Source organism: Phyllobates terribilis, unplaced genomic scaffold (assembly GCF_046119375.1).
Source record: "Phyllobates terribilis strain yellow unplaced genomic scaffold, ASM4611937v1 Scaffold_1__5_contigs__length_1240528914, whole genome shotgun sequence".
Classification (NCBI taxonomy): Eukaryota; Metazoa; Chordata; class Amphibia; order Anura; family Dendrobatidae; genus Phyllobates; species Phyllobates terribilis.
Window position 1 is genome coordinate 70132784 of NW_027362761.1, and position 14943 is coordinate 70147726.

Sequence of the window (14943 nt, forward strand, 5' to 3'; positions counted from 1 at the left end):
AAGGGACCAAAAGTAATTCGACAATTGACTCCAAGGCTATTTCATGGACAGGTGTGCAATCCCTTCGTTATGTCATTCTCAATAAAGCAGATAAAAGGCCTGGAGTTGATTTGAGGTGCTGGCATTTGGAAGGTTTTGCTGTGAAGTAAATATGCGGTCAAAGGAGCTCTCCATGCAGGTGAAACAAGCCATCCTTAAGCTGCAAAAACAGAAAAAACCCATCTGAGAAATTGCTACAATATTAGGAGTGGCAAAATCTACAGTTTGGTACATCCTGAGAAAGAAAGAAAGCACTGGTGAACTCATCAATGCAAAAAGACCTGGGCGCCCACGGAAGACAACAGTGGTGGATGATCGCAGAATAATTTCCATGGTGAAGAGAAACCCCCTTCACAACAGCCAACCAAGTGAACAACACTCTCCAGGAGGTAGGCGTATCAATATCCAAATCTACCATAAAGAAGAAGACAGCATGAAAGTAAATACAGTATATGGTATTTATTCTATGCATGTGACACACATAGGTTTTGTATACCAGCTGTTTTCTTTCTGCAATATATCTTTTTTACCTCTTTTTATAATGTTTTTGTATACAAATAAAGATTAACTATTTAAATAAGGTTTTTGTATGGAAGTATTCTTTGTAGCTTTGCTAGTCTATAGAACACCTAAATTCGCATTTGATATTGAGCTTAGACCACATTCACTATATGCTAGATACAAGACAAACTCAGCAGACTTCTTACATATGCGTTGGTCTTCCCCTAAATTAGAATCCTTTTGAAAGGTTGTACTGGACATTATACATGCATTTACTTAGTACAAATAGGCACCACACCTTTGGTATGCATATTGGGATATACTCAAGACTTGGCTACTGATGAAAATGGTAAAACTGCTGTTTCTCGAATGTTGTACATGGCTAGTAAATTTCATATTACTTCTTGAGAAAGCGGACAGCCGTGCCATGAAACGCGTGTCGGGCGCATTCTTCTTGTCCTACCACCCCCCCCAAATCCCTGGTAAGCATTCCGGTCATTACACCACTTTAAGCAGCTCTTCCTTTATACCTTCCCAGTCCGCTATATTGATCCCTCCTGTGCATTGTGCTCCTGTAATGTATGATGGGCCATTGAGCCCTTATGTATTTTTCACCAGCTACCTATGCTTTTGTGAAATGTTTGAGGCCATTGGGGCATAGTGCAATAATGGGAGATTATGATTATATATGTCTGTGATAGAGTATCTTTTAGATCCATTTGGAACTAGCATATCTAAACCCTTTCTGTCTACCGCCCAGATTTAGGGCTATAAACTGTTATATATTTCCGGTTTTTGCTTCCACCTTGAATACTGTCTTCATGAACTTTTTAATATTATAACTTAATGAAATGAATTTATACATTTGATACCAGGTTGTCTGTCTTGTCCTCCTATTTTCTCCATGGCTAGGAAATTAGACTGATTCAGAAAAGGAGAGGGCCCTGCCCTTGCGAGATTACATTGTAGAAAATAATGGGAGGGAGACAGTAAGGTAGGGGGTTGCGGCAGCTTCGGTGGCGGTAAGGTGGCAGCAGGGTTATTGCAGGCTGTAAGCCTTCCTTAAGAGGTGGGTTTTAAGTTCCGTCTGAAGGCTCCGATTGTGGCAATAGTCGGATGTGTTGAGGCACAGAATTCCGGACAATGGGTGGGTGACATTAGGGAGAAGTCTTGGAGGCAATTGGCAGGGGCGTAACTACAATAGGTGTAGAGGTTGCAATCGTACCTGGGCCATGGAGCCTAAGAGCCCACAAAAGTCTCTTTAGCCTATGTGAAAAGACCAATACTATTAAATACTTGCAGTAATTGGGGGCCCAGTTAGAGCTTTGGCATTGGGGAATTTGAGCTTCAAGTTAAGCCACTGGCGACTGGGTGAGGAACGTATGAGTTTGGAGGAGAGAAAGTGGTCTTGGGAGGACCAGAGGTTGCATGTTGGAATATATCAGGAGATCAGTTCAGAGATATATAGAGGAGAAAGATTATGGATGGCTTTGTAGGTCAGTGCTAGCAGAGTTGGGGAATATGTTGGAGAACTGGGAGCCAATGAAGGGACTTGCAGAGGGGAGAAGCAGAGAAGTAACATGGAGAGAGTTGGATTAGTCAGGCAGCAGGGTTAAGGAAGGACTGGAGAGGTGCGAGAGTGTAGGCAGGGAGGCCACAGAGGAGGATATTGCAGTAGTCGAGGCGGAAGATGATGAGGGAGTAGATTTAGGGTTGAGGAAAGGACGGATTCTGGAAATATTTTTGAGCAGCAGGGGGTGAGAGTGAGTTAATTAAATGTTAGACCAAATACAGCAGAGTAATTTTCAAGTTGATAATTTTGCACGGCCACCGAATGATGATATAAATATCCAAATGGCACTTGGTAGAAAAAAAGTTCCAGGCTCCTGGTTTAAATGCTGAAAATATGAAAACTTATTTAAAACATTAACACTTTAATTTTTTTTTTTTTACATTACTTTGATGATACATTTCCTTTAAAGTCTATGGGCGATCCAATAGTTAAAGTAGGCTTTGTATTTTTCATGTTTTTGCAACGTAAGTGCTACGTCACCTAATCATATTTTTCTGAATGTCCTGTTTCATCCTAAGTTGTATCTTGTATAAAAGAATAAAAGACACTTCAGACACATTATTGTATTAGCTACAATCTGTTAACAGGGCAGTAATCACTACAATTACCTCCTTAAGTTTTTGCAGTGTCATGGAAATTTCTTCATCCAGAATCTAGAAAAAACAAAAACATTTTTTATGCGTGCTGCAAAATGTTATAATTACCCGCAACAACTTTATCAAATTCCTTGTTAAAAATCTGCTCAGACTTAGCAAGGCTACCATTATTTACCTTTTGGATTTCCTTCAGCGTGGCTTCCTTTTTCTGAATAGTTTTTTGGGCAACCATTTTTTTACAATCATACATTCGGGTGCCTGCAGCTTCTTCAATCAAAGCTAGAATCTATATAAAATAAACTTCATTTAGAATTTGTTAGAAATTGAAAGTAATGGAAAAAATAAATAAAATTATACTAAAATAAGCAAAATAAAAATGTAATAAAAGAAATACCGTAATCAAAATATTTCAGTCTCTTCTTCAGTTTGAAAAAAAGATTTTAAGGCTCTGTTGAAGTTTTGTTGTGGCCAATAGTGATGAGCGACATGCTAGTTACTTGAGATTTACGAGCATGCTCAGGTGTTTTCCGAGTAACTTCAGCATGCTCGGTGTTATGTTTGAATCACTCCCGTGTGCATGATTTGCGACTGTTTGACAGCTTTATTACATATGAGGAATGCCTGTTTCTTAGTCACAAGCTGTCAAAGTCGCAAATCATGTACACGGGAGTGATTCAAACATAACAGTGAGCACGCTGTAAATACTCGGTGAGAACTCGATCATGCTCGATGAAAGGGTCAACAGAATATACTCGCTCATCACTAGTGGCCAATCATTTAATCCCTTTACCCCCGAAGGAGGATTGCACGTTAATGACCAGGCCAATTTTTACAATTCTGACCACTGTCACTTTATGAGCTAATAATTTTGGAACGCTTCAACGGATAGCACTGATTGTGAGACTATTTATTCGTGAAATATTGTACTTCATGATAGTGGTAAAATTTCTTCAATATGACTTGCGTTTATTTATGAAAACAATCGGAAATTTGGCGAAAATTTTGCAATTTTCAAAATTTTAATTTTCATGCCATTAAATCAGAGATATGTCACACAAAATAGATAATAAATAACATTTCCCACATATCTACTTTACATCAGCACAATTTTGGAACCAAAATTTTTTTGGGTTATGAAGTTATGAGGGTTAAAAGTTGACCAGCAATTTCTCATTTTCCAACAAAATTTACAAAACCATTTTTTTAGGGAGCACATCAAATTTGAAGTGACTTTGAGGGGCCTTTATGACAGAAAATACCCAAAAAAGACACCATTCTAAAACCTGCACCCCTCAAGGTGCTCAAAACCACATTCAAGAAGTTTATTAACCCTTCAGGTGCTTCACAGGAATTTTTGGAATGTGGAAGAAAAAAAATGAACATTTTTTTTTTTTCACAAAAAATTTACTTTAGACCCAATTTTTTTTTATTTTCGCAACAGTAACAGGAAAAACTGGACCCCAAAATTTGTTGTGCAATTTCTCCTGAGTAAGCCGTTACCCCATATGTGGGGGAAATCACTGTTTGGGCGCACGGCAGGTTTGGGAAGGGAAGGAGCGCCATTTGACTTTTTAAATGTAAAATTTTCTTGAATAATAAGCGGACGCCATGTCGCGTTTGGAGAGCCCCCTGATGTGCCTAAACAGTGGAAACCCCCCACAAGTGACCCCATTTTGGAAACTCAGTGTGTCAAGAGTGGGAGAAGAGGGTTGCATTGACAATCCAACACAATGGGCAGCACTTTGAACACATTTTATAAGTGGTCATAAACTTGTCAAAAACTCATAAAAGAATAAAGTTACGTTAAAACCAAGCACACCATTGTTTTTCTTATGAAATTCGCAATAAGTTTCATGTGTTTGTTTTTTTTATATATATATTTTCACTTTCTGAGACTTTTTTTTAACTTTTACACTTTGTCCCACTATGGGACTTTCATTTTTTGCAGGCTGATCGCTTGCACGGCATAAGGGAGAAGCATCATCCCCTATGATGTGCAGGCTGCAGCCCCTGCACACACAAGTTAGGTAGATTGTGCACTGAGCACGATTTACCTATCTTGCTGATGAATGGTGACCCGGATGTCGTCATGACGACATCAGGTCACCATAGCAACTATCCAGATCCGGCATACACAGCGCGGGATGCCGGATAGAAGGTAAGAGGCGCACTTTTATCAGTGCCTGCACCGGAAATGCTGCGATCGACTTCAATCGCAGCATCTCGAGTGTTAATGTGCTGGGAGCAGTGTGGCACCGCTGAAGGCATATAGTACCGGGTGCTTCTGTGCGGGAGCGATCGCCAAGGCATAATAATACGTGTCAAGTCCAATAAGCCCAGGGCGCAGATAAGTATTATTATGCCCCACGTCAGAAATAGATTAAAGCGGTTGTCCCATGAACAAAAGTTCATTTACATGAATAGATTTTGGAATAATAATAACTTCCACAATTGGATGTGTTTAAATAAAATGTTCCTGTGCTGAGAAAATCTTATAAATATTCCCCTGCTGTGTATTGTGTAATGGCTGTGTGTGACCGTACAGGAACATGGTCTGATCATACCACATCTCCTGGGCAGGGGAGGAAGCAAAAGAGAGTATACAGACAGGACAGCATGAGATGGCAGCTGATTCTTTTTGTGAGGTAAAACATTCCCCTGCTTTTTTTAAACAATGTTTTAAAAAATAATAACTTGCCATCCCATGATGTAATGTCTGTATATTCTTTTTCTTCCACCCCTGCCCAGGTGGTATGATCAGACCATGTTCCTGCACAAATAGACACAGCCATTACACAGTATACAGCAGGGGCACATGTACAGTGGGGGAAATAAGTATTTGCTCCCTTGCTGTTTTTGTAAGTTTGCCCACTGACAAAGACATGAACAGTCTATAATTTTAAGGATAGGTTAATTCTAACATTGAGAGATAGAATATCCCCCCAAAAAAATCAAGAAAATCACATTGTATAAATTAGATAAATTTATTTGCATTTTGCAGTGAGAAATAAGTATTTGATCCCCTACAAACCATTATGAGTTCTGGCTCCTATAGACCAGTTAGACGTTCCTAATCAACTCGTTACCTGCATTACAGACAGCTGTCTTACATAGTCACCTGTATAAAAGACTCCTGTCCACAGACTCAATTAGTCAGACTCTGTCCTCTACAACATGGGCAAGACCAAAGAGCTTTCTAAGAATGTCAGGGACAAGATCACAGAACTGCACAAAGCTGGAATGGGCTACAAAACCATAAATAAGACGCTGGGTGAGAAGTATACAACTGTTGGTGCAACAGTAAGAAATTGGAAGAAATACAAAATGACTGTCAATTGACATCGATCGGGGCACCATGCAAAATTTCACCTCGTGGGGTATCCTTGATCATGAGGAAGGTGAGAGATCAGCCTAAAACTACACAGGGGGAACTTGTTAATGATCTCAAGGCAGATGGGACTACAGTCACCAAGAAAACCATTGGGAACACATTATGCCTTAAAGGTTTAAAATCCTGCAGTGCCCGCAAGGTCCCCCTGCTCAAGAAGGCACATGTGCATGGCCGTCTGAAGTTTGCCAATGAACACCTGGATGATTCTGTGAGTTATTGGCAGAAGGTGCTGTGGTCAGATGAGACAAAAAGAAGGATGAGTACAACCCTAAGAACATTGTCCCAACCGTGAAGCATGGTGGGAGAAACATTATTCTTTGGGGGTGCTTTTCTGCAAAGGGGACATGATGACTGCACCGTACTGAAGGGAAGATGGATGGGGTCATGTATCGCGAGATTTTTGGCAACAACCTCCTTCCCTCAATAACAGCATTGAAGATGGGTCGTGGCTGGGTCTTCCAGCAAGACAATGACCCAAAACATACAGCCAAGGCAACAAAGGAGTGGCTCAAAAAGATGCACAGTAAGGTCATGGAGTGGGCCTAGCCAGTCTCCAGACCTTAATTCCATAGAAAACTTATGGAGGGAGTTAAAGCTCCGAGTTGCCAAGCGACAGCCTCAAAATTTTAATGATTTAGAGATGATCTGCAAAGAGGAGAGAACCAAAATTCCTCCTGAGATGAGCGCAAACCTCATCATCAACTACAAAAAACGTCTAACTGCCGTGCTTGCCAACAAGGGTTTTGCCACCAAGTATTAAGTGTTGTTTGCCAGACGGATCAAATACTTATTTCTCACTGCAAAATGCAAATAAATTTATTTAATTTATACAATGTGATTTTCTTGATTTTTTTGGGATATTCTATCTCTCAATGTTAAAATTAACCTACCCTTAAAATTATACACTGCTCATGTCTTGTCAGTGGGCAAACTTACAAAAACAGCAAGGGAGCAAATACTTATTTCCCCACTGTTTAAGATTATCTCAGCACAGGAACATTTTATGTAAACACATCTAATTGTGGAACTTATTATCATTCCAAGATCTATTGATGAAAATGAACATTTGGTTGTGGTTAAACCCCTTCCCACCTGCTTGTTTTCCATCAACCTCCACTCCCACCTTCTTTGATTGAAAGCTCTGGCTTCATAAAGCCAGAGAAGGGCAGAGACAGATGGAAAACAAGTGGGTGGGAAAGTGTACTTAACCCCTTTACGACCTCTGATACGCCTTTAAATGGCAGTCATTAACCCCTTTACAAGCCAAGGTGGTTTGCACGTTAATGACCAGGCCAATTTTTACAATTCTGACCACTGTCACTTTATGAGGTAATTACTCTGGAACGCTTCAACGGATCCCCCTGATTCTGAGATTGTTTTTTCGTGACATATTGTACTTCATGATTGTGGTAAAATTTCTTCGATATCACTTGCGTTTATTTGTGAAAAAAACGGAAATTTGGCGAAAATTTAGAAAATTTAGCAATTTTCAAAATTTGAATTTTTATGCCCTTAAATCAGAGAGATATGTCACACAAAATAGTTAATAAATAACATTTCCCACGTTTACTTTACATCAGCACAATTTTGGAACCAATTTTTTTTTTTTGTTATGGAGCTATAAGGGTTAAAAGTTGACCAGCGATTTCTCATTTTTCCAACAAAATTTACAAAACCCTTTTTCTAGGGACCACATCACATTTGAAGTCACTTTGAGAGGTCTTTATGACAGAAAATACCCAAAAGTGACACCATTCTAAAAACTGCACCCCTCACGGTGCTCAAAACCACATTCAAGAACTTTATTAATCCTTCAGGTGCTTCACAGGAATTTTTGGAATGTGGAAGAAAAAAATGAACATTTAACTTTTTTCACAAAAATGTTACTTTAGACCCAATTTTTTTTATTTTCGCAGGGGTAACAGGAAAAAATGGACCCCACAATTTGTTGTGCAATTTCCCCTGGGCACGCAGATACCCCATATGTGGGGAAAAACCACTGTTTGGGCGCACGGCAGGGCTCGGAAGGGAAGGAGCGCCATTTGAATTTTCGATTGTAAAATTTGCTGGAATAATTAGCGGACGCCATGTTGCGTTTGGAGAGCCCCTGATGTGCCTAAACAGTGGAAACCCCCCACAAGTGACCCTATTTTGGAAACTAGACCCCCCTGGGAACTTATCTAGATGGGTGGTGAGCATTTTGAACCCCCAGGTGCTTCACAAATTAATCCGTAAAAATGAAAAAGTATTTTTTTTCCCACTTTTTCATTTTTACGAATCAATTTGTGAAGCACCTGGGGGTTCCAAGTGCTCACTATGCATCTAGATAGGTGCCTTGGGGGGTCTAGTTTCCAAAATGGGGTCACTTGTGGGGGAGCTCCAATGTTTAGGCACACAGGGGCTCTCCAAACGCAACATGGTGTCCGCTAGCAATTTGAGCCGATTTTCCATTCAATTTGTTAGCGGACACCATGTCGCGTTTGGAGAGCCCCTGCGTGCCTAAACAGTGGAAACCCCCCACAAGTGACCCTATTTTGGAAACTAGACCCCTCAAGGATTTTATCAAGGGGTATAGTGAACATTTTGAACCCAGAGGTACGACAGAGAATTTGATAACATTAGGTCATCATATTGAATAAGTTGTCATTAGTCTTGAGCGCAAGTGCTCGCTACTTGAGTTTGCATCGGGTACTCAGGTATGCACCATGTACTGCGTGTGCTCGAGTGACATGCTCAAGTCCCTGCCCCGCATGTTTCATGGTTATTAGACATGCAGGGATCGTTCGTGCATGGCAGGCAATCCCCGCAAAGTTTTTTTGGCCGCGAAGCATATGGGGCGGAGACTCGAGCATGTCACTCAAATACCCACGATACTCAATGCATACTAGAGCACCCGATGCAAACTCAAGTAGCGAGAACTAACGCTCAACACTTGTCGCCATATCGTCATCTTTTTTTCTTACTTTTGAAAAAAATCCCAACCCCAACCCTAACCCCAACCCCAGCCCTAACCCTAGCACAACCCCAACCCTAGCACAACCCCAACCCTAGCACAACCCTAACCCGAGAGTTTATTTTTGACACCGTTCCTTGTGTGGTATAAGTGATTAGACGACTTTATTCTTCGGGTCGGTGCGATTACAGTGATACCAGATTGATATTGGGTTTTTATGATTGATAGCTGTCACACACTAAAAGACGCATTTTTTTGTAAAGTCTAGTTTTTGCATCGCCATATTTTGAGAGCTATAATTTTTCCATATTTTGGCAGACAGAGTCATGTGATGGCTTGTTTTTTGCGGGATGAGTTGACGTTTTTATTGGTGCCATTTTCAGGCACTTGACATTTTTTGATCGCTTTCTATTCCGATTTTTGGGAGGCAGAATAAACAAAAACCAACAATTCAGGAATTGTTTTTTTTGTTTTTTTTTTATTCTGTTCCGCGTGTGGTAAAATTGATAAGGTAGCTTTATTCTTTGGGTCAGTACGTTCACAACGGTACCACATTTATATTGTTTTTCTATGTTTTGGCGCTTTTACGCAATAAAAGCTATTTTATAGAAAAAATTATTTTTTTGCATTGCTTTATTCTGAGAGCTATAACTTTTTGATTTTTCGCATGATGGAGCTGTATGGCGGCTTGTTTTTTGCGGGACAAGATGACGTTTTCAGCGGTACCATTTTTATTTATATTCGTCTTTTTGATCGCGTGTTATTCCATTTTTTGTTTGGCGGTATGATGATAAAGCATTGTTTTTTGCTTTGTTTTTTATTTTATTTTTTTACCGTGTTCACTGAAGGGGTTAACTAGTGGGACAGTTTTATAGGTCAGGTCGTTCCGGATGCGGCGATACCAAATATGTGTACTTTCATTGTTTGTTTGCTTTTTTTTCATAATAATATTTATTGATGGGTACATTATATTTTTATTTTTGGTGGATTATTTTTTAAATTTTTTTTTTTTTTTAAACATTTTTACAATTTTTTTTTTTTTTTTTTTCACTTTCTGAGAGTTTTTACACTTTTTACTTTGTCCCACTCTGGGACTTTAACTTTTTTTATTCTGATCGCCTGCACAGCATAGGGATGGAGCACCATCCCTGTGCTATGCAGGCAGTCAACGCTGCACAGTGAGAACATTGTGTGGTCGTACACTGCGCATGACCAAACAATGTTCCTGCTGCCTGGTGACCCGGATGTTGTCATGACGACATCGGGTCGTCATGGCAACACCCGGGAAGCCGCGGCAGACAGCGCTGGAGGCCGGAAGAGGAGGTGAGTATACCGATCAACTCCCCTTGCCACCGCAATGCTGCGATCAACTTCGATCGCAGCATTGCGGGGGTTAATGTGCCGGGAGCGGTGCGGTAACACTCCCTGCACATAGTACCGGGTGTCAGCTGTGACAATCAACTGACACCCGGCGGCGATCGCGCCCACACAGCCTGTGTGCGCGCGCGATCGCGATGACGTACTAATACGGGTCAGGCTCTTAAAGCCCAGGACACTGACGCGTATTAATACGTCATGGGCTGTAAAGGGGTTAAGGGACCTTATTCCTCAGCGCCGCTTTTTAACAGCACTGTGGAATAAGTGAATAGCGCCACTCCCGCTGCCGAAATTCCCGCATGTAACATCTGCACATAACAGCTGCAACCCTGCGGTATCGGCCTGGCCGGTTTTGTCATCGATTAACTCCTTAAATATCGTTGTCAATCGCGTAGGCAGTATCTAAGTGGTTAAAAGGGGGTTAAAAGAACCCCTATGGCAGGATTGACCACCGCGGGTGCCGAGCCTTGTCATGGTACCCTGAGGTCATCGGATTACCCTAAGGTATGGTGGCCTGTAAGATCCTGCTTTAAGGGTCTTAGAGCTCTGTCAGTGACTCACTGATAGCTCTCCAGCACATAAGACCAACAATCAGAGTAAAAATTATACATGTCCTGGGATCTCTGGAATTCGTCCCATCTTACTGTCCCTACACACAGATAATGATTCGAGATATAATGATGAATAAAACAAAAGATATAGTGACTCATATTTAATTATCGTAATACCATAAACACAGCAACTTTAATTATCTTTCTAAATTTCTGTAATAGGATAATTTTTGGCAACAAAGTAGTTCTTTCTAGTTTTAGAGAACACTTGTTTTGTTAGACATGTAATTCTGGGTAATAATTAATCACACATACACAAACTTGAAACAATAAGTGTATTGACTTTATAAACCTTGTGTACAATATATAGTTGTGTAATTGGAAAATACGTAAATAATTCATTTTTATAAATATTCAGCTTTATTAATGTAAAAATCTATAATACTGTATCTATCAGTTTAATATGCATTATTCTCAATGTAAAATGTCTATTTCTTAATTACCGAATTAAAAAAAAAATTATACATGTCCCACAGTGGAACACAGTGAAAAAACACTTAAATAAAAACACATAAAAAGAGCGCACACACAATTCACAAAAAGCCGTTTTACCACTAAAAATACAGCATTTGCATTAAAACAAAAATAAACAAAAAATACACATACTTGGTAGTGTCGTGTCTGGAACAACTTGCTCTATAAGACTGGAAAATTATTTATTCCGTACAGCGAACACCATCATAAAAAAAAAGAAAAAACACCTAAAAAAATATTGCTTTTTTATCAGACTGACACACAAAAAAAGGAGATTTTTGTGTACTCACCGTAAAATCTCTTTCTCTTAGCCTCTAATTGGGGGACACAGGACCTTGGGTGTTATGCTGCTGTCCACTAGGAGGCGACACTAGGCTTAATCTGAAAAAGATTAACTGGTGGCTCCTCCTCTGCAGTATACACCCCTGGACGGCGTCAGCCATGATCAGTATTGTGTAAAAGCAGTAGGAGGAACGTAACATGGATAACATAAACATGCCTATAAGAAGGCAACTATGTACGAGCTCAAGAAAAAAACACCAATATGAGAACTCAACGTAACAATGGCCCGACACGGGCAGCAGGGTGGGAGCTGTGTCCCCCAATTAGAGGCTAAGAGAAAGAGATTTTACAGTGAGTACACAAAAATCTCCTTTACTCTGTCGCCTCATTGGGGGACACAGGACCTTGGGACGTCCCAAAGCAGTCCCTGGGTGGGAAGCAATGGACGAATATTGTGTAGACAGATCCCTATTATTGGGGCAGGCCGTCTGCAGGATACGTCTACCCAGGCTCGCGTCTGCCGAGGATTGGGTATGAACGCTGTAGTGCTTGGTAAACGTGTATAGACTAGTCCAGGTGGCTGCCTTACACACTTGTTGCGCCGAAGCCTGGTGCCGAATAGCCCAGGAGGCCCCTACCGCACGCGTAGAGTGTGCCGTAATACCTGCTGGAAGAGGAGAATTTTTGAGGCGGTAAGCCTCTTGGATGGTGGATTTGATCCACCTAGCAAGGGTAGCTTTGGAAGCTGGCAGACCCTTGCGGCCGCCTTCCAGAAGAATTAAAAGAGAATCAGACTTCCGAAAGGGCACAGTCCTAGACACATAGATACGTAATGCTCTGACAAGGTCAAGCGTATGCAGATTATTTTCCACTCTATGAACCGGGGCCGGACAGAGGGATGGCAGTGAAATTTCCTCATTTAGGTGGAAGTCGGACACAACCATCGGAAGGAAGGATGGAACCGTACGGAAAATTACCTTGTCCTGGTAAAAAGCCAGGAAGGGTTGTCTGCAGGAGAGTGCTGTGAGTTCAGACACCCTGCGTAGCGAGGTGATTGCCACTAGGAAAACCACCTTCTGGGATAGAAGGTGGAGTGGGACTTCCCTAAGGGGTTCAAAAGGTGCTTCCTGCAATGCTGTCAGCACTAGGTTGAGATCGCACGTGTCTAGCGGTCTTCTGTAGGGGGGAACCAATCGGGAAACCCCCTGAAGAAATGTCTTTACTTGCTGCTTGTTAGCAATGCGCGTCTGAAAAAGCACAGAGAGAGCTGACACCTGGCTCTTAAGAGAGCCCAGAGACAGTTTGGCCTCCAGACCCGATTGTAGAAACCCAAGTATCCTGGGAAGGGAATAAGGGAAAGGGGTCTGGTCACGAGAATCGCACCAAGTAAAGAAGGCTTTCCAGGTACGGTAATAGATCTTAGCAGAGTTTGGCTTCCGTGCTCTGATCATGGTTTTAATGACGTCAGGCGAGAACCCTGACTTGGTTAAAACCCAGGTCTCAATGGCCATGCCGTCAAATTGAGGGCCCCTGAGTTCTGGTGGTAGAACGGGCCTTGTGACAGAAGATCCGGGCGGTGTGGGAGACACCAAGGAACGTCTGCTGTAAGCTGCACGATGTCGGCGTACCACGTACGTCTGGGCCAGTCTGGTGAGATGAGGATGGTTGGAAATCCCTCTTGCTTGATCTTCCTCACCACTCTGGATATTAGGGGAAGAGGTGGAAAGATGTACAGGAGCTGAAACTGAGTCCAGTCCTGAACTAAGACATCCGCTCCCAACGACCGCGGGTTGTGTGCTCAGGCCATGAAGTTAGGGACTTTGGCATTGAAGTGGGATGCCATTATGTCCACGTCCGGAGTCCCCCAGCGGTGGCAGATCTGTTGAAAAACTTCGGGATGGAGAGACCACTCCCCCGAGTCCATTCCCTGTCGGCTGAGGAAGTCTGCTTCCCAGTTGTCTACTCCTGGGATGTGGACCGCCGAGAGAACCAAACCTGTGTCTTCTGCCCAATGGAGAATGTGTGTCACTTCTCGCATCGCCTGGGAACTGCAGGTCCCCCCTTGGTGATTGACATATGCCACAGCTGTGGCATTGTCTGACTGTACTCTGATGTGAGAGGCTGCCAGTAGATGATGGAAGGCTCTCAACGCCAGGAAAATGGCACGAATTTCCAAAATGTTGATGGGCATGGTCGCTTCTGTTGGGAACCACTTGCCCTGAGCTCTGTGGTGCATGTGTACCGCACCCCAACCCGTCAGGCTCGCATTGGTGGTCAGAACTTTCCATTGACCCGTGAGAAAGGATTTTCCCTTTGACAACGAGGTTGGCTTGAGCCACCAGTGCAGAGATCTCTTGGTTGACGACGTCAACTGAAACTCCCTGTCGAGGGAAAAAGGATTCCTGTCCCATGACTTGAGGATGGCTAATTGGAGAGGCCTGAGGTGAAGCTGGGCAAATGGGACCGCTTCTATTGCCGCCACCATCCTGCCAAGGACTCTCATGGCAAACCGGAGAGACCGATGGGGTTTGCGAGGTAGGGTGCGGACTCCTATTCGGAGAGGCAGTGCTTTATCCTTGGGGAGTAGTACTAGACCCTTGAGTGTGTTGAATAACATTCCCAAAAAGGTGAGAAACTGACTCGGGGTTGGTGATGACTTTTTTAAGTTGACTAACCAGCCCAAACGACTAGAATATCAATTGTGATTGAGAAGCTGATTTCGCAGTCCTTGAAGGTGGGAGCTTTGATGAGGAGATCGTCCAGATATGGAACGACCATTATGCCTCTGGAGTGCAGGACATCCATGGTGACCGCAATGATCTTGGTGAACACTCTGGGAGACGTGGCAAGCCCGAACGGGAGAGGTAGTGTTCCTTGTCGATTGCGAATCTGAGAAATCTCTGATGAGCTGGTGCAATTGGTATATGTAGGTATGCGTCTTGAATGTCTATGGAGGCGAGAAATTCTCCCTTCTCCATGGACGCAATGATGGACTGAAGGGACTCCATGCGAAAATGACGTACCCGTACATATTTGTTGAGTTGTTTTAGATCCAATATGGGCAGTACGCTGCCTCCTTTTTTGGGGACTACAAATAAATTTGAGTAGAACCCTTGGAAGCGCTCGGCCGTGGGGACCGTTACTAT

At 42.3% G+C, this 14943-nt stretch overlaps 1 protein-coding gene across 1 annotated transcript in view; it reads right to left on the bottom strand.

Moving 5' to 3' along the window:
- The window catches only part of LOC141266096 (structural maintenance of chromosomes protein 2-like), a 206799-nt gene that overhangs the window by 156148 nt on the left and 35708 nt on the right, over positions 1-14943 (bottom strand). Inside the window, exons 6-7 of the mRNA XM_073680173.1 lie at positions 2885-2995; positions 2722-2766 (exon numbers count right to left, since the gene is read on the bottom strand). Coding sequence (XP_073536274.1) covers positions 2722-2766; positions 2885-2995 — 156 coding nt within the window. The remainder of the gene's footprint in view (positions 1-2721; positions 2767-2884; positions 2996-14943) is intronic.